At 46.7% G+C, this 19,393-nt stretch overlaps 1 protein-coding gene across 1 annotated transcript in view; it reads left to right on the forward strand.

Moving 5' to 3' along the window:
• The first annotated feature begins 5,675 nt into the window (after nucleotides 1–5,675).
• The window catches only part of LOC103011454 (polycystic kidney disease protein 1-like 2), an 83,315-nt gene continuing 69,597 nt past the window's right edge, over nucleotides 5,676–19,393 (forward strand). The window contains 5 exon segments of the mRNA XM_007198604.2: nucleotides 5,676–5,976; nucleotides 8,476–8,652; nucleotides 10,799–10,984; nucleotides 15,481–15,591; nucleotides 18,012–18,159. Coding sequence (XP_007198666.2) covers nucleotides 5,676–5,976; nucleotides 8,476–8,652; nucleotides 10,799–10,984; nucleotides 15,481–15,591; nucleotides 18,012–18,159 — 923 coding nt within the window.

Here is a 19,393-nt window from a genome sequence, read left to right on the forward strand (position 1 = left end):
AATAGTCATTAAGCAAAACAACTCAAAAGTGGAAACTACAAAGGCTGTAAGTGGATTTATTTTTACACCTAAGTTCTTGTAGTTTCTCTCTTGTTCTCTTTTATAAATACATATATATATTTTTTTTCTTGTTCTCCTTTTTTTTTTTTAATTTTATTTATTTATTTATTTTTGGCTGTGCTGGGTCTTCGTTTCTGTGTGAGGGCTTTCTCTAGTTGCGGCAAGTGGGGCCACTCTTCATCGCGGTGCGCGGGCCTCTCGTTATCGCGGCCTCTTGTCGCGGAGAACGGGCTGCAGACGCGCAGGCTCAGTAATTGTGGCTCACGGGCCTAGTTGCTCCGTGGCATGTGGGATCTTCCCAGACCAGCGCTCGAACCCGTGTCCCCTGCATTGGCAGGCAGACTCTCAACCACTGCGCCACCAGGGAAGCCCCTCTTGTTCTTTTTAAGGCTGAAAACTTAAGCAATGCTAAAATGGAAGTAGATTAAACTGCTACAAGGGCATGGATTAAGCGGCAATTAACTCGTGCAGAGGCTGAGAAGGCTTCAAAGAAAAGGTTTATAGTTGAGTTATTCTTGAAAAAGGGTGTAAGTGTGCAAGCGTATAAGAGAAGACATTCTCAGTGGAGAAACCGCATGTGCAAACATGTGGAGGTGTGGCCTGCCGTGGCAGACCACCCAGGGGAGATAATGTAGGGTTTTGTGGTTTATGTTGGTTCTGGGGTACTGACACGAAATAGGGACTTAACATTCTGGGGCCTCTCTCTGAGAACCCCTTTCTACTAGCTTTGCCCCCACCCCTACCTCCACCTCACCCCTCTCTTCCTGACTAGTCCTTTAAGATCCAGGTTACCAGGCACCCTATAGAAGCAAACAACAAGGCATACATGAGCAAACTTGGAAGCCTCACCTACATACATGTTTAAAAAACCAAGAGAACACAACCCACCATTCTAATGACTCAGGTCGTTATCAGTTGCTCAGAGCTGGTCCCCAGGTATAGAACTGAAACCATCAGAAAAATGTGCAGGACATGACTCAGCTGTGTGAGTGTGTTTCCCAGAATTTGATCTGGCAGCCTGAGCCTTCAAGTGGGATCAGCAACATGAACAACAGAGAGATTGTTAATTTGGTTTAAACAGCGCTGAGTCCATAGCAAGAATCACAAAGATGTTCATGCCCTGTGGGCAGGCATCCCAGTCCCAAGGATAGACTTGTCTGAGCTTGGCTCTCCCAGAAGCAGACCCAAAAACAAAGATCCCCGTGCAAATGGTTTATTTGGGAGGTGAACCCAGGAGTGGAGAAGTGAAACAGGGAGGGTAGACATTAACAGTACATTATCAAGGTCATTACCATCTCAGGAAACTGAGGCTCAGTCTGGTGGGAGACTCTGCAGATGGTGTGAACATGCCTTAGAGTAATCTTTAGAGAGCTGGTGGATTGACCCAGCAACTTTGGTCAGTAGGGTGAGAGTTTCTTCCGAGAGGCTCTAACTCCCAGGCATTTCCATTCTGTTCCTTGTGTGCAGAGGGAGGCAAAGAGCCATGGGTGCCTGCATTTAGAAGCCTTACATGGTAAGTGTGGGGTTAAGGCGGGGCATTGACAGTGTCTGCTATAACCCTCAAGAGATAACTCAGCCCAGGCTAAAGGGTAAGTGCAAGAAGATGTTCATAGAAGTGTTGACTAGGATAGCAAAAGTGAACAGATCACAAACAGGTGACGAAAACCACAGAAAACATGTAGCAAAATGGGAATGGTGTAGTCAGTGTCCATTCATTGAAAGGAGACTCAGCCACCGCCATGCGGATTTCAAAGCCCTTTAGCAACATGGAAAAGGCTTGCTATCTAATGCTAAGTGGGAAATGCAGGATGTAATATGAGCTAGTTATACGTACACTACGACTGTGCCTGGGTAAACATCTATCTTCAAGAAAAGAAGCATTTGAAGAAACCACAAAGAAATGAGAATGTATTAGGGTGACGGGACCACGCAAATTCTTTTGTCATGTTGTCGTTTTGATCGAATGGAAGGCAAAGATTCAATATGACTAACAAAAACACCAGTTCATATAGAATTACACCCCCTCCCAAATAAGTGGCTTGCACTTGAATTCTTGTCTCAGCTTCTGAGGGGACCCAAACTAAAATGGGTCTATTCCCAGGACTGGGATGTCTGGGCCACAGGGCGTGAATAGCTTTATGGTTCTTTTTATGAACTCAGTGCCCTATTTAAACCAAACTTGCTCTCTTTCTGTTTTCATTTGCTGATCCTGCAATGCAGGATTTGGAGGCTTAGGCAGCTGGATGGGATCCTTGGAATCAGGCTCACATGGGTCCAGCCATGTCCTGCTTCCTTTCTTCACATACACAGAGGTTAAGGCACATTGGGAGCTGGCATCACCAAGATGAATTCTGTGCCCAGGAGTCTGCAATTTATCAGAATATAAAGAATGTGGAAATGGAATTCAGCCTGCAGATTTGTGTTCCTTATCGAATGTCTCCAAGCATGTTCCATGAGGGACATAAATTAAGCCTTTATCCAGGAGATAAATTATCTCTGCGTGTGGCCTTCCACATAGTTTTCTAATGAAAGTCATTAGATGCTTGGCCCCTGGAGATAAGAGACCGGTTCTGCCCAGCCAGTGTTCCAGCCTGTGAGTCAGCGATGACATCAAATTCTACCCAGGGCTCTGCCTGGCACGGCTACACCAGGGGTCTTGGAAGGGTTTCTGGGAAAGGGAGGGGGGGTTAAGTGTCAGCCCCAGGGACCTGGGAGATGGGGCCAGGCTGGCAAATGCTCATTGAGTCCTACTGTGTGCCAGCCAAGGGATAGACAGAGGTTAAGAGACATTATTCCTTCCCCCCAAGAAATTCACAGAATAAAATAATCCAGATGTCCATCAACAGAAAAAAGAATAAGCAAAATGTGGTCTGTCTGTACAATGGGATATTATTCCTCAATAAAAGGAATGAAGTACGGATACATGCTCCAATATGGATGAAACTTGAAAAAATATGCTAGGCACAAAGGTACACATATTGTATGATTCCATTTGTATGAAATGTTCAGAACAGTTAAGTCCATAGAGATAGAAAGTCGTGGTTGCCAGGGGCTGGGGGAGAGAGGGGTGGAAGCGAAAAACAAAATAATGGTAACTTAGGTCAGAGCAAGCTAACAGCTTAAAACCAGACATTAGACAACTGTGTTCTCTAAAGCCTTTGTCCACCCTGCCACAAGGAATGGTTTATCTGACACCTTTTTTGAATGTTCCAGAGTCCCACCACATTGCATGGCTCCCTTCTCCAACCTCAAATTACTAATTTCTTATGAAGACCGTCTCTTGTTGTAATGGTACAAACCAGGCCCTTGGTGTCATCCCTATCACAACCCAAATGGCCTAATAGGTATTTTTCTAAAGAAAAAGTTCCAAGAGGAACTCTGGCATTAGTAGTTAAAACAATTTTTCCCACCACTAAAGTATCATAGTAATTTTGGCAAATTTAATTAATCTTGAAAGTTATCATGAACAACAAACATTACTAAGGAAGGCAAACAAATAGCTAAGGTGGGGCTATATTAGTTCTGAAAAACCCTTCATTGAACATTTATTCTATAAACTTTTATGGAGTGCCAAAAAAAAAGGAATGAAGCATTAATACCTGCTGCAAGATGGATGAACTTTGAAGACACTCTGCTAAAGTGAAAAAAGCCAGTCACAAAAGGCCACAGAGTGTAGGATTATACGAAATTTCCAGAATAAGCAAATCCCTAGAGACAGAAAGTAAATTAGTGGTTGTCAGAGCTGGGGGAGGGAGGAACGGGGTGTGAATGCTAGTCAGAATATGGTTTCTTCGGGAGTGATGAAAATGTTCTAAAATTGATCGTGCTGATGGTTGCGTAACCTTGTGTATATACTAAAAACTGTTGATATATATTTTAAATGGATGAATTGTATGGAAAGTGAATTATATCTTAATAAAGCTTTTGTTATAAAAAAAGAAAAAAGAAACTCAGAGGAGAGAGGCATACTATTTGAGGCAAGTTCTACAAGGTTCATTAAGGAAGTGCTGTTTGAGCTAATCGGGGATCAGCGTGAGGGTGATCACAGACGGACTAAGGAGAAAGGGGTTCCTGCAAAAGGAAGAGCAGACAAATGCACAGAGACATGAAGGAAGGTCACCAGCAATGAATTATGATAGGATGATCTGTGACTTTGAGCTTCTGGGGGAATGATGGGCTCATGAGAATTTATAATTTTTGAACAGGTAATGCATTCACGTAGTACAAAATGGAAAAGTCTCAAAAAAGGCGGCCAATGAAACAAAATTCTCGCTCCTGTGCCTGTCTCCCACTCACCTAGTCCCCGCTCCCCGCACTGGGCAATCACTATTGCTAGTCTCTTGTATGTCCCTTATGAGATATATTACACATGTATACAAATAAGTATTCATATGGGTTTTGTGTAAATGGGATTGGAACCTCATCCATGTCTCATACTTTGCTTTTAATATTAGCCAAAATCTTAGAGATCCTCCCGAATTTGTATACAAAGAATATGTTCGTGTTTTAGTGGCTATTTAGGATGTACCACGTTTTATTAACCAGTTTTCTTTAGGACGTTTAGGTTGTTTCCCATCTTTCCTTCTTACAAAATTCTGCAATAAATAACCTTATATATATATATATATATATATATATATATATATATATATATGACATGTCACATATGTATGAATTCATCTGTAGGTAAAGTTCCTAGAAGTGGAATTGCTCCATTACAGAGCTTGTACTTTTTAAAATGTTGATAGGTATTTGATAGATATTGTCACACTACCCACAACAGAGGTTGTACCAATTTATACTTGCATCAGCAATTGGTGAGAGAGCATGTTTCCCCACATTCTGGGGGTGTGTTTGGAAACATTGTCAGAGATCATTTCATATAGGGCCTTGAATACAAAGCCAGGAGGTTTGAACTTGATCCATTGACCATGGACACCTGTTGGAGGGTTTAGGCAGTAGGTGAGGATGGGCAGGTTTGAAGTTTTAAAAGCTTATTTTCATGATGACATCGAATAAATTTTGTAGGAAATTTTTATTCTCAAACAGGCATGAGTGGTAATGTGATGAGTCAGAGAGCAGAAAAAATCTCCATTAGGATTGAAGCCATGTTGGGGAGAATGTGATTGTCATCTGGGCACAGTGGCCACTGCAGACAATGGGGTTGGATATGAGCACAACTTGGTTTCTTTACCATCCATAACTATAGCTTTCCTGCCAGTTTTCTTTTATCGCATACTTTCCACAAGCTGATGGCTCCTCGTGAAACATTTAGCCCTGAAGGGTAATGACATAAAAACCAATAACAAGGAATTTTTATCGGAAGCTAATGGTTGACCCAATGACAAGCAGACAAGTGATAAAGCAACTTTATCTTTCTCTACAAGACCTTTTTGCAAATTAATTGGATTTGGAACTGCATGGAACAAAGAGCTGGGGGAAGCAAAAATGCAGACACATTCATTCTGAGTCTTTTGTCTCTTAAACAAGAAGTTAGTCACGATTATGTGATACAACAAGAGAAGGAAAGATGGATGGCAGTCAGTTGTGAAGGCACGAGCATATGAAGGACCTGAGAGCCAGGCCCATCCAGATGCTCCAGCTGTGGTTCAAGGATGAACACCTTGGCCTTGGTACTCTTGGGGCTTGCTCTGGGGTTTAGGGCCATTACGGCTAAGCCAGAGGATGGTAGCTTTTGCCCTAAGACCCAAGTGGCTTTCAGAGATGCTTGTTATGAATTTGTGCCTCTCGGCCGCACCTTCTATGGTGCCCAGAGCTGGTGCGAGGAGCAAGGAGGCCATTTGGTTTTTATTCATGGAGAAGGCACCCAGCTATTTCTGCAGAAGCACCTCATCCAGGACAGGGAATGGTGGATTGGACTCACAGGGAACTTGGCTTGGAATGGAACTACAGAAGGTAGGTGCCGTGATAATTATGTTTTATGGGGAGCTTGTGGCTGTGATTCTCACCATAGCTTCTTACCCAGAACTCCATGGAACAAATTAGTATGTCCCAATTCTCATGGTAAGGAGACCCTCCTTTTTGGTTGTTTTGTGGATCAAATAAAATAATTCTTGTGCAGTACCTAGCACAGAATCCAGCTTGTAGCTGACATGCTAGAAATGTCCCTTTCTTTGCTTGTGTCTAAGACTAGCTATGGCTTCTTCAGTTCTTGCTAGAATAGTGCCTGGCACTGTCCTGAGTGCTTCACGTCCATTTTCACAGTGAATCCTTATCATAACCGATGAGACAGTTACGATTGTTGTCCCTATTTTACAGATGGGAAAACAGAGTCTCAGGAAATAATGACTAAGCTATTTTCAAAGCACTTCCACATGTCCTTCCCCGACTTGTTATGAGGCTGAAGTGGGTTAAGTGCTTAGCACAGCTCAATTCACATTAGACAGTCTCATGGTAACAGTCGTCCTGGAAACGCTACCTTATCCTTCTCTCGGTGAGGACCCCTTCCTCCACCCCCCGCACGTTCAGGTGAGTCCTCCTCTTTGCACCTGTAGGATCTTGTCCACACATTTAGGAGAGCACTTTTGGCATGACTTCAGTTTTTAGGTGTCTCCCCCCCCCAGACTATGAGCTCTTCAAGGGACGGAACCATTCTTCTGGCCGTTTTTGTTTTCCCAGTGCCCGTACACAACAAAAAATGGATGTCCGTATTTAAGCCTTACCCCTGCCCCATGAGGCAAGCACTGCTACTCTTATTTTATGAATGAGGAAAGTAAGTCCAGAGGGATGAAATGACTTGTTCAAGATGACAGCGTCCTGCTACCTCCCATTGCCCAGTAGAAGCTGCTGGGTTTTAGAAATGAGTAGCTTGGTCTGGGGTGAACACCTGTAGAAATGTACCAGCGTGGATGGAAATACTTTAATAAAGGAGGAGCCGGGGAAGCTCATTTTAGGAAACTCACAGCCAAGGGATTTGAATTCTAAAATGCATCTTCAGGCAACATCTGTTGAATGGTTTCTTGCTTTGTAGATGCAGAAATTGTGGATTTCTGTATATCGGACAGGCGCATTCACATTCAGTTAAAGGAGCGTGTCTATTTAAAATCTCCAAGGGATACTGCATGGCTGGTACAGAAAATGGGGTAGATCTGAGTAGGCTGATACGTCCTAACCTCCATCGCTCAGTGTTATTTAAGAAGCAAGGAACTGTCCTGGCTGTGTGCGATATGATGGCATTTGTGTAACTAGATTTCAGGCATTCATAAATGTTGATGTATGGATACAATTCATCCTGGAACAATTTTCAAGAAACATAACAATAATGGGAGTAGCCATAGGTTGAAAGAGGGAAGATGTTTTCACTTTATACCCTTTTGTGTTCTTTGAATTTTTTTAACCATATGTATGAATTTCTTTTCCTTAAAAAAATGATAAATGTATTTCTGAGTCTTCACAGTAAATAGTTTATATCCAGTGTTTTCTAGATCTCTGGTGCACCTCTGTATTACACATACACACACACACACACACACACACACACACACACTTATTCAGCAATCATGTTGGTGTATTCAAGGCTCTGAAGAGTACCAAAATCATGAAAATTGCTTCCACTTTAACTCAGTGCTGCCCAGGTATATTTGACAAGGGCCCCTGCTTCTCTCTGGAATATCTCTTGCCATCCCGAGGCACACTTCTGTGCTCTTTTTTATTTTATTTTTTAAATTAAAAAAAATTTTTTTAAACCTTAAAAAAATTATTTTAAATTTATTATTATTTTTTTGGCTGCATTGGGTCTTTGTTGCTGCGCATGGGCTTTCTCTAGTTGCGGTGAGCGGGGGCTACTCTTTGTTGCGGTGGGCGGGCTTCTCGTTGCAGTGGCTTCTCTTGTTATGGAGCACGGTCTCTAGGCGTGTGGGCTTCAGTAGTTGCAGCATGCGGGCTCAGTAGCTGAGGCACCTGGGCCCTAGAGCTCGTGGGCTTCAGCAGTTGTGGCTCACGGGCTTCAGTAGTAGAGGCTTGCGGGCTCTAGAGCACAGGCTCAGTAGTTGTGGTGCACGGGCTTAGTTGCTCCGCAGCATGTGGGATCTTCCCAGACCAGGGATCGAACCTGTGTCCCCTGCATTGGTAGGCAGATTCTTAACCACTGTGCCACCAAGGAAGTCCTGTGCTCTATTTTAAATTGTGGTTAGACATTATTGGAAGCATCATCTATTTAATCAAACCTCTTTGTATGGGCTCTTGGGCTCGGCACGCCGGTTTGTAGGCTGAGACCTTATCTTGGAAGAGAGTGGCTAGGTGATGCCCCTTCACTGGCATGGGACAGAGAGGCCTGCAGCCTGTCAGCACTGCCTGAGCACCCACTGCACACAAGGAGTGGAGCTGGGGCAAGCTCTGTACACACCAGGATCAGGAGGACCCTTCCAAGTCCTGGTGGTCATATTCCCATCCCAGGGCCCAGGACCTGGCTGGACACCTCAAATGTGAGCTACAGCCACTGGCGCCGAGGGTAGGATGCTTCTGTAACCAACCCCTGCGGCTACATTGGGAGAGACCCTTCCTTTGGGTGGTCGTCCTCGGAAAACTGCACGCAGGAGTTCGCCTTCATCTGCGAGTTTGCTGAGCTGGCCTGTGCTGTGGGGTCTCCCTCCTTCTTTCTTTTTCTGTCTCTCTCTCTTTGTCTCTATCTCTCTGCATCTCTTTCTGTCTTGCTCTGTCTCTCTTTTTCTGTCTCTCTCTGTCTCTGTCTCTCTGTCTCTATCTCTCTAAATGCCCACAACCTCCGGCTGTGTGATGCTCCGTGTCTCACTTCATCTCTCCAGCTCATGTCCCGCTCTCTCCCTGTCCACTCACCTGCCTACATGCCCTCTAGTCTCACTTGTCTGTCTTCTCCCTCATAACCCACATTAGAGGGAAATGCTCAGCCCTATTTCCTCTCCTTTTCCAGTCTTCCCATGAAGAGAGATGTGGTCCCAGGAGGCTGTTCTCACTCACCCTTGACTCCTGCTCCCTGGTCAGCCTGGCTTTGAGCCCCTCACCCCCGCACCCCACTCCCAACTCCCAAATCCCCCCACGCTCTGCTCTTGTGCCCTTTCCAGCTGCTGCCTGTGGTAGGCCCCTTTTGTGGGCCCTGGGAACCCCTTCCTGGGGACCGTGTGTGCGAGTCCCCGCAGGAGTGGCCCGAGACCCACACTGGGTCCTGCCTGACATGGGGGGCCTGGTCTTGGAGCTGAGCTACCTCGTGGTCCCCTGACCCTCAAGCCAGCCTTGACAGAAGGTTCTGGGCTTCCGGGCCCAGGCCCTTCCCTGGTTCTAAGCCCCTCATTGGAGACTCTGGCGTCCAGGCCCCAGTCTGGGTTCAGACACTTACTGGGACCCCTGCTCTATTTCCCCCATGCTCAGCTTTATAGATGCCATGCAAGCTTAACTTTCCTGCCTGGCCAATTCTGAAAACTCAAAAGCTTTGTGGACCTGTGGGTTATGCAACTTCCTCACTTCTTACCAAAGCTCCCACTCAAGCCCCATCCCCTTCCCCACCCCCACTGCAAGCCTGTCTCAGCACCGTCAGCCCCCAGGGTCTTGCAGCCCCTGGCACGAGGTCACACTAGGAAGTGCTAACATACATCCAGCAGGAGTTCCAGGCACTGAGCTGTACATGCCTCTGTGCACTTATTCATCACACAGTAGAAATACCTCTATCATTCTGTCGCAGGCCCATGGTAAAGCTAAGAAAAGTGATGCTCAGAAAGGGTAAGTTCCTTGCCCAAGGCCACACAGCTGGGAGGTTACAGGGATGAGACGTGAAGATCAGAGAGAGAGACTGGGAGACACTGTGCTGCTGGCTTTGAAGGTGAAGGAAGGGGCAGCCTCTAGAAGCTGGAAAAGGCAAGGGAATAGCTTCTCCCCTAGAGGCTCCAGAAGGAACCAGCCCTGCCCACACCTTGATATTAGCCCAGTAAAGCCCATTTTGAACTTCTGACCATAACTGTAAGAAGATAAATTTGTGCTGTTTAAGCCACTAAGTTTGTGGTCGTTTGTTACAGCAGCCATTAGGAAATGAACACAGATTCTGATCTCAACCCCTGCCCTGTGGCGGTCCCACCAGGCAGACGGGCCTGAGTCTGAAGCCAGTGTTTCCCACTTTCTGCTGTGCACATCTGAGCCAGGCCATTCTTTATCAACAAATGTTTACTGAGCATAGACCACATGCCAGGAGCTGGGCTGGAGTGGGGTCTCAGCACAGTGACCCCACAGAGCCCGATGTTACCACAGGGGAGGATAATAGTGCAGCTCACAGGACTGGTATGAAGACTCAATGAAATCACTCATGCATTCAACAATTGCTTGTTTAGCATCTATGATGTACCGGGCATTGTTTTCAGTTAAGTCTCAGGGAAGGCACTCGAAACAGGTGGAATGATAGTTGCCACCTTTACAGCCCTGACCCTACACGTACAGACTCATTTGATCCTCCTAACGACTCTATGGGGTGTGATATTGGCTCCCCCCCAATAAAGAGGAGGCACGGAGAAGCTGAATAACTTGCAGAAGACCACACAGTCCGAGTGTGGCTGGGCTGGCCCTGACCCTGGGCAGTCTGGGCCCAGAGCCATGCTCTTGCCCATCACATTGTTTCTCACCCCTGCTGAGTCAGCTCCCACTGTGTCCTTGCATCTCACAGTCCTGACCCCTGAGACCCCTCTGCTTCCCATCACCTGGCCACTTGCCCATCTGTGACCACGAGCCCTCCTAAGGTGTCACCTTACCTTTGCCACAGGTGTCGGCCAGAGTCTGGCCTGCGAGAGCCTCAATGCCACCATGCACCGTGGCTCAGGGGAGGTGATCCAGATCCAGGATGCTTTCTATGGGCGCCAGACTCCTCATTATTGCATCCAGGACGCCGGGGACCCCTCAGACCTGGAGGAGGAATGCAGCTGGGTCAGTGTCAAGGATGAAGTGGCAGGTAGGGCCCAAGGGCTCTGTAGCTCTGGCTGCAAGTGCAGGGCACTTCCTGGTGTCCTGTGCCCAGCAAAGGGGTCTGGAAGGATTGAACAATCTTCATATCTGACCTTGGGCCTCCATCATATAGCAAAACTGGCCAGTCTGCCCACAGCACCAAGCAGGGGAGTAAGGGGGCCGTGGCTCACCCTTCACCTGACATCAAACCCACCCGACGGGTCAGGTGGACATTTTGCTCCCCACCCCAACTGGGTGCAAAAATGTTGCTTTCTTTTTTTTTAATTTAAATTTTTAAAATTTCGAAATACTTCAAACGCACAGACAAGAATGAAAAAAATTTCAATGAAGTCCCCTGGACCCACTACCCAACTTTGTCAAATCTTAGCATTATGCCATATTTGCTTAAGATTCCTCATTACAGAAATGAATAAAACATTAGATTCGTATCATCTGTCTTGATACATGTTGTACTAGTTTGTTTCATTTATGATGTAACTATATCATAGTTTGTCTTTTCCTCTATTGAGAGATGTGCGGATTGTTGCTTAATCCTTGCTATTATGAATAGTCCTGAAACAAACAAACGTTCCAGGTGGTATCTCTCCTGTTCTGGATGGTATCTCTCCTTCACGTGGGAGAGTTTCTCTAGGGTCTTAGTTTTCTAAATCAGATTAAATCTGCCTCTGAGCCACGTTTGTCTGGTGACAAGGATTCTCCCTTGGAAAGAAACTTGCACCTCTCCCCGCCACGTCTGACCCACATCACCCCTGCTCCCCTCAGAGCAGGCATGGGGGAAAGAAATGCCGAAATCAGCCAGTTGGTTCTCTTCGGCTCGCCTTGTTGCCCCAGCATTCCTGAGGCTGTGGCCCCCCAAGGAGGAAAGGCCTGGGCTGGACGGGCCGATGGGTGTGCCTCCCTCACAGATGGAGCTCAGTGGGCTATTTCCTCAAAGGCCCAGATGCAAGCTTCCAAACCTTGTAGCCACACCCAGAAGGCACATTGGATGGGAGCCCTGCATCCTCTTGGGGAGGGTTGGAGGAGATCTGGGCAGAGCCCCAGGGGGTCTGTTTGTACCTAAGCGTCACCATCACTCATTCATTCAGTCAGTTTGCTGATAGACGTTTACTGAGCACCAAAATTGTGCCATGCACTATCTTGGGCTCTTTGGATGCAGGGATGAATCAAACACAATCTGTTCTTCGAAGAGGTCACAGTCTAATGGGGAGACAGATACAAATACAGGCAATTACCTAGCACTGTGCTCAATGTCACACAGAAGGGAGAAAAGGTGCTGTTTAGTTACTCATGCAAGACTCATTTTGTACCTGCTATGTATCAGGTACTGTTCTGTGTGCTGGAGATAGAGCAGTGAACAAAAACAAAGCAAAACAAAACATTCCCTCTCTCTTGGAGATTGTAGTCTAGTGCTGTGGATGCACCTAGTAGGGTACAGATCTCACACTGAGGGGTATAGCAAACTGGGTCCCAGCAGGAAAACAGAAATCATGCTAGGTCTTCCAACAGAGGGAATTTAATGCAGGGAATTGGTTACCCAAGTCATGGAAGTGCTGAGAAGCCAAATAGGGGATGATGATCCAACCCTGAGATTAGAGGAGCAGAAAGCCGCTACCACCCCAAAGGGCTGGAGGGACAACCACGGGGGAATGTCACACCAAAACCAGAAGTCAGGGCCACCCGGCAGGTGCTAGAACCATGATCTGCCCTGTGGGAGCAAGGACCACGGAGGGAGGGACTGGCCAGAGGGAGCTGGAGCTGTGGAGGAGATGTGGTGAGAGAGAGGGCAAAAAGCACCCTGCCCTGTACCTCTTCCCATCTGGCGCAGGCAGACTTTGAACCCCCAAATTCCCACCCTAATCCCTGGAACTGCGGGTATGATGAGATGCCATGCCCATGAATATGTTAACGTACGTGGCAAAAGGGTCTTTGTACATGTAATTATGGTTGATAATCTTAAAATAGGGAGATTATCCTGGATTATCCAAGTGGGTACAATCTAATCACCTGAGCCCCTCAAAGCAGAGAATTCTCTCTGGCTAGAAGCATACGAGAGGTGTGGCAGTTGGAGAAGTCAGTGAGATTCAAGTATGAGACAGATCTGATGCCTCACTGCCAGCTCTGAGAGACAGGGGGTCACATGGGAGGACTGGAGAGAGGCCTCTAAGAGCTTAGGATGGTCCCAGCTGATAGCCAGCAAGGAAATGGGACCTCAGTCCTACAGTCCCAAGAAACTGAATTCAGCCAACAAGAAGAATGAGACTGGGAGTAGATTCCTCCCCAGAGCCTCTGTGACACCTTGATTTCAGCCCTGTGATACCCTGAGCAGAGCCCAGCTGAGCCCACCCAGACCTCTGACCTCCAGAAAGGTGAGGTAATAAATGTGCTTTTATGCCACTACGTTTTTGTAGTTTGTTACAGCAGCCATTGGAAGTTAATACGTCATCTTCAGTCTTCCATCAGTTCCTGCCAGTGTACAGGGCAGTTTGGGAAATGTAGTTCCCTGCAATGTGGAACCAAGTGGGGTGAGGGTGGATCTGTGGGCCAACGGTCAAGGGGCTGGCCACCTTCCCAGAGGAGGTGAGACCTGAAGATATGATAGGAGTCACGCAGGAAAAGGACAGCTGGGTGAATGGGGACGAGTGTTCTGGGGAGAGGGAAGAACCCATGCAAGTCCAAGGAAGAGCACGGTAGGTGCAGAGAACTGCAAAGCACTCAGCACGGGGGGAGGTGGGGCACTAGTGCCTGAGGAACCCAGACCCTAGCCCCAGGATGTTGGGGAGGCACTGGAGGGCTTTGAGCAGGGGAAGATCACGGCCAGGTGTATTTTAAAGCTGCCCACAGGCTGCTGTGAGTCCAAACAAGGGAGGCTGATGCCAGAAACCCAGGTGAGAGAGGCTGGAGGCTGGAGGGCAATGCAGATGGAGAGAAATGGACAGATTCCAGAAACAGAAGTAAGTACTGACAAGACTTGTCAATGATGGGAGTCCAGGATGACCCTGGCATTGAGAGGAGAGGCTGGGGGAGGAGCAGCTGGTGGCAAAGGTGGAGGAGGCAGATTGTATTCATGTCCTAGGGCTGCCTTACCAAGTACCACAAACTGGGTGTCTTAAAACAACAGAAACACATTCTCTTGCAGTCTGGAGGCTGAGTCCAAAATCAAGGTGTCAGCTGGACTTCTCTACCTCCGAAACCTGCAGGGGAGAGCCCTTCCTTTCCTCTTCTAGCATCCGGTATATGTCGGCAATGCTTGGCCACAAACCCTTGTAGGTGCGTCTCTCTAGTCTCTGCTTCCAACTTCACATGCCCTGTCTCTGTGTCCAAAGGACAGCAGTCATACTGGATTAAGGGCTCACCCTAATGACCTCATCTTAACTTGATTATGTTTGCAAAGACCCTGTTTCCAAATAAGCTCACATTCACAGGTACCAAAGGTTAGGACTTCAAGACACCTTTTAGAGGGGACACACTTCAACCCAAATCAGAGATCAAGACCTCATTTCAGGATATGAGAAGCCTGGGGTGCCCTGTGACGTCCAAGTGGAGATGCTGTGTAGACAATTGGACATACAGGATAGGAACTCAAGAGAGAGCTAAACAAGAGACATAGATCAAGGAGTCATCGGCCCATGGCTAAAAACCGGGTGAGGGGGGCACAAAACCGTAACAGCTGGGGAGGAACCAGGGCCAGGAGAGCATCTGAGGAGGGGGTGGGGCTTGCCTGACTAAGCAACCGGACAGGAAAAGAGCATTTAAGTATGCCAAAGCCTGGAGCAAGCATGGGTCTCTAAGATGCGAAAGAGAACAAGGAAAGCGATGCAGTGCAGGGCAGAGCCATAGGATGCTCTCAAGCCAAGGAGGGAACCAGGGCCACAGCATCTGCCTGTCCCTTCTCCAGGCCTCTCTGTAGGCATCTATTACGTCTACATGGGCAGAGGGAACGGGTGTTGGGATGACCCTGAAGCTTCTGGCCTGGGGTCTCCACACTCCTCCCTCCTGTGGGCACCTGGTGCCCCTGGCAGACACAGGGTTCCTAATCTTGTGCCCTCTTTGCCAGTTCTCAGGGTGTAGGTTTCTACCTTAGACCATCTGAGTAGATGCCACTGGACCAGTGGTTCTCAAACTGGGGTCCCTGGGCCAGCAGCATCGACATCGCCTGGAAGCTTGTTAGAAAAGCAAATTCTCAAGCTGCCCTCCAAATCTACTGAATCAGAATCAGGGTCTGGAAATTTGTGTCTTCACAAGCCCTCCAGGGGATTCTGGTATTCCGAAGTTTGGGAACCATTGTGCTGGACCCTGAGATATCCTACTTGTTTCTCCCTCAGCACCAGGCTCAGTGCCCCGTCTTCGGTAGATACCAGCAGGTACCTGTTGGGGGGATGGTGGGTGAATGAACGAATGCGAGGTCACTCATATCTGTCTGACCCTATCCCTTAATGTCCTTCACACGGTTTCTGCTTCCACTGGGATGTGGGTGCCTCCCAGGCCAGTGCCAGGGGCTGCAGGCCTGCCAGGTGGCAGCAGATGGAACCTACTTTGGAGACCTGTGCCCCAGCCGGGGCAGTTACCTGTGGGTGCAGTACCAGTGCCGGGAAGGTGAGTCCCCAACTCGCCTGGGTGTAGGAATTCCCTGCTTGTCTCTAGCCCTCCTTGGAGCCGAGGGAGCAGCTATCCATGGGGGTGGATCTGCTCAGCACTAAGAGAGCTCCTCTCCCAAAACTGCTGCCCTGTGGCTTGCCCTCCCCACCTGGCTTAGCCGCAGGGTAAAGCATTGGAGGTTCAGTTGCAAAACAAGCCATCAAGCCAGAAGTTGAAAAAAAAAACTGTTTTAACCCCAGGACCCTTCAAATTAAATCTCATGGGGTGACCCAATAAACACAACAGACAAAACCAAGATTACTTGATTGGAAGGATTCCCACATGCCACACCCACTCAACCACCACCCTCCCTGTAGACTGCCATTTTAGAATGCACAGGGGCTTTTACAAATCTAAAAAACCATAAAAATAACCCATATTACCAGAATTTATAAAAGCTTTATAAATCAAGAAGGAAGAATCCCTCCCTTCAATTCTACAATTCTATTCCTCATAAAGAAACTACTCTTAATTGTTTAGAATAAATTCTTCCCTGCTTTTTAAAGTGTTTTCATAGACATGGCTGTGTGTGAATGTATAGATGTATATGTCTACAACTCAATTTTTTTCACTTAATAATATAACCTGGACATCTCTCCAAGTCACTACCTTATTCTTTTAATGACTGCATAGTATCCCATCATAAGATTATGTCAAAATTTATTTAACCCGTTCCCCTCTTGATGGACATTTTGGTTGCTTCTGAGTTTTTGTTGTTATGGATCACTCTGCAGTGCTCTCTTGTGCGTTCTTGTGCATATATCTTGACATGCGCCTGGGATTATTTTTAGAGGAGAGATCCCTAGTAGCAGAAATGCTGGGTCACAGAGTACGTGCATTTTAAATGTTAGTAGACATTGCCACATTACCCTCCAAGATGGCTGTATCGAGTTCATTCCTGTAACAGTGTGAGTGCAAATTTCCCCTCAAGCTGGGACACCACATTATGCCATTGTCCAACCAATTAATTGGTCAGAACGGCAAACTCTACCGAGTCCGTGAGTAATGGTTCAAGGAGCTCTGAAGGGGAAAGATGAGTCAGGGAAGGTTGGGGTCCCCAGGGGCCATCCAGGAGAGCGGGGTCCTTGGGGACAGGAGGAGGAGGGCTGCACGGAGGAGAGGGTGCAGGAAGGGGGGGTGGCACTAGTTTGCAGAACACACTTGGGTGGAATAAGAGTGAGCAGGGTGTCTTGTTCTATTTTCTGGGAAGAGAGGCCACATGGTTTGGCAGCTCTTTCCATTTGGTGGTTTTGCTCCTGGACAAAGGGTGCCCTTGGAGATCTGCCAGTTGCAGCCTTGCTGTCATCAGACAGACGGGTAGCTTAGGGCTATGGGGTGAGTTGGGTCTGGCTACCACATGGACCAGATTTTCTGTCCTGACTTTGATTTCAAATATCTTGTCCCTTGTGAATCAGTGTGTTCTGATCACCATCAGTTTCTGATTTCTGAAGGGAAGGACTTCATCCAGCAGTATCCCCTGCCCCCAACCTCCTGCCTCTGTGCCCAGAAGGGCCTGCTGCATCCTGAGTTTCCTCGGATGATCATGAATCAGTACCAATCAGAACCACAATGGCTTTCGGACTATCTCAAGAAAGTCCTTTTCATTTGCATTCAGCTTCTTACATATTTTCCCTTCTCATTTAAGTCAGAAACCAAAAGACTGTGCTGCACCAATCAGCCCATGGCTGGGTGAACCACCACAAATTCTACTCCTCACCCCATCCTCCAGGCCAACTTGTGAAGCTCAAATTTGTAAAATTTAATGTGCACTAAATTGCTAACAATGATTCATCAGCCACCCTAGCCAAGGAGATTTTCCTAAAGGTGCTTTGCCTTTTGCCTTTTTAAACATTATAAAATACATTTAGACAATCAATGGATCCTGGTTAAATAAATTAGGGTACACTGTGCAGCTATTGAAGAGTATAAGGCAGCTCTAACTGAATTCATATAGAACATCTCCAAAATATACTAAGTGAAAAAAATGGAAGGTGCCAAATAGTGAACAGAGCACCATTTGTATAAATAGAAAAGTATGTACATGCTTGTGAGTGTGTAGGTATCTCTGGAAGGAAACCCAGGAGACTGGTAACAATGGCTGCCTCTGGGGAGCAGAACTGGGGAACTGAGGGGTAGCAGTGGGGGAGGGCTTTCTTTTCACTGTAGACCCTTTTGTACATTTCAAATTCTGTATCTGGGTCATGTATTACCTAGGAATGAAAAATAAAATTCAAAGGAACTTTAAAAAGTAAAAATAAAATTTTTAAAACTTTAAAAGCCCCACTGAAGATAAAGGTCAGGTAGATAGAAGAGAGTAGGTTTTAAACAGAAACATCTGCTTTGCAACAGTAAATGGTATTTTGAGTTTTGATCTGCAGGCCTGAAGCTGACAGTGTCCAATGAGAGTTTCATCTTTGACAATGTCACCATCTCCCTTACATGGTTCCTCTCTCCCTACATTGGAAACCTGTCCTGTATAATTAATATGGGGGATGGCCACACTTTCTATCCCTACTACCCCACAAGGTAAGAGGAATTTCTGAGCCTTGAGTAAAAATGTATCAGTCAGTTTCTGCTGCATAACAAAACACCCCAAAACTTAGTGACTTACAATAATAGTTATAATTTTTCATGGTTCTTTGGATCAGCTAGGTGTCTTTTCTTGCCTGGACTAACTCAGCTGGATGGCCTAGGAAGGCCTCATTCTTTTGTCTGGCAGTTAGCTGGATGTCAGCTAGTGGCATGTGTCACTCATCACGCAACAGGCTAGCCTGGGCTCATCTGCATGGTGGCAGAAGAGTTTCCAGCAGGGAGTGAAAGCAAGGCCCAACGTGCAAGCATTTTTCAAATCACTACTTGTGTCACATTTTCTAACGTCCCATTGACCAAAGCAAGTTCCATGGCTAAGCCCAGATTGAACAGGTGGAGAAATAGTCTCCACCTGTTGGTGGAAGGAGAGGCAGAGTCACAGTACAAAGGGGCATACATACGGAAATGGGAGGAATGGTGCTCACAGGTTTTCTCAATGGAGAAGGTCACTCAAATAGTCATGGAGAGCTGGGTCCTTTTAGCTCGGCTCTGCGGAATCTCCCCTGAGTCACTGTCCAAGGAGTCAGTAACGGGGTGAAGAAGACTCTCACCTGGGTGTACGAATGTTTTTTGTTGATAAGGATAATAAAAATAATAGTAGCAATATTAATAACAGTCCAGCTAAGCAGCTTTCACACCCAATCTCACTTAATCCTCACAACAACCCCACGAGCAGGACCTATGCTGTCCTGAATAACAGCCACTCACCATGTGAGCTACTGGGCCCTTGGAATACAACTGCTCTCAACTGAGATGTGCTGTAAATGTAAATGCACGTGGGATATTGAAGATGTAGCTCCCTTCCCGTGAAAGAATGGAAAATATCTCACTAAGTGATGTTTTGATACTGATTATACATTGAAATGATAGTATTTTGGATCTATTGGGGTTAAGGAAATAATTTTTTTTAATTAATTTCACCTGCTCCTTCTCACTTTTTTCAGTGTGACCATTAGAAAGTTTACAATGACACACGTGGCTCACACAGTTTCTGCTGGACAGTGCTGAACTACATAATCATCTTGTTTTACGGACAAAGCTATTGAGGCGCAAAGAGGTCCAGTAGCGTTGCCCAAGCCATGCAGCTGGTGAGTGACAGCATAGCCAGGCAAGCCAGGACTGCCTGGAATCAAAGCTCAGGCTCTTAGGCTCTTAGGCCCTGGTGGAGAAC

This window comes from Balaenoptera acutorostrata, chromosome 19, assembly GCF_949987535.1.
Source record: "Balaenoptera acutorostrata chromosome 19, mBalAcu1.1, whole genome shotgun sequence".
NCBI classification, from domain to species: domain Eukaryota; kingdom Metazoa; phylum Chordata; class Mammalia; order Artiodactyla; family Balaenopteridae; genus Balaenoptera; species Balaenoptera acutorostrata.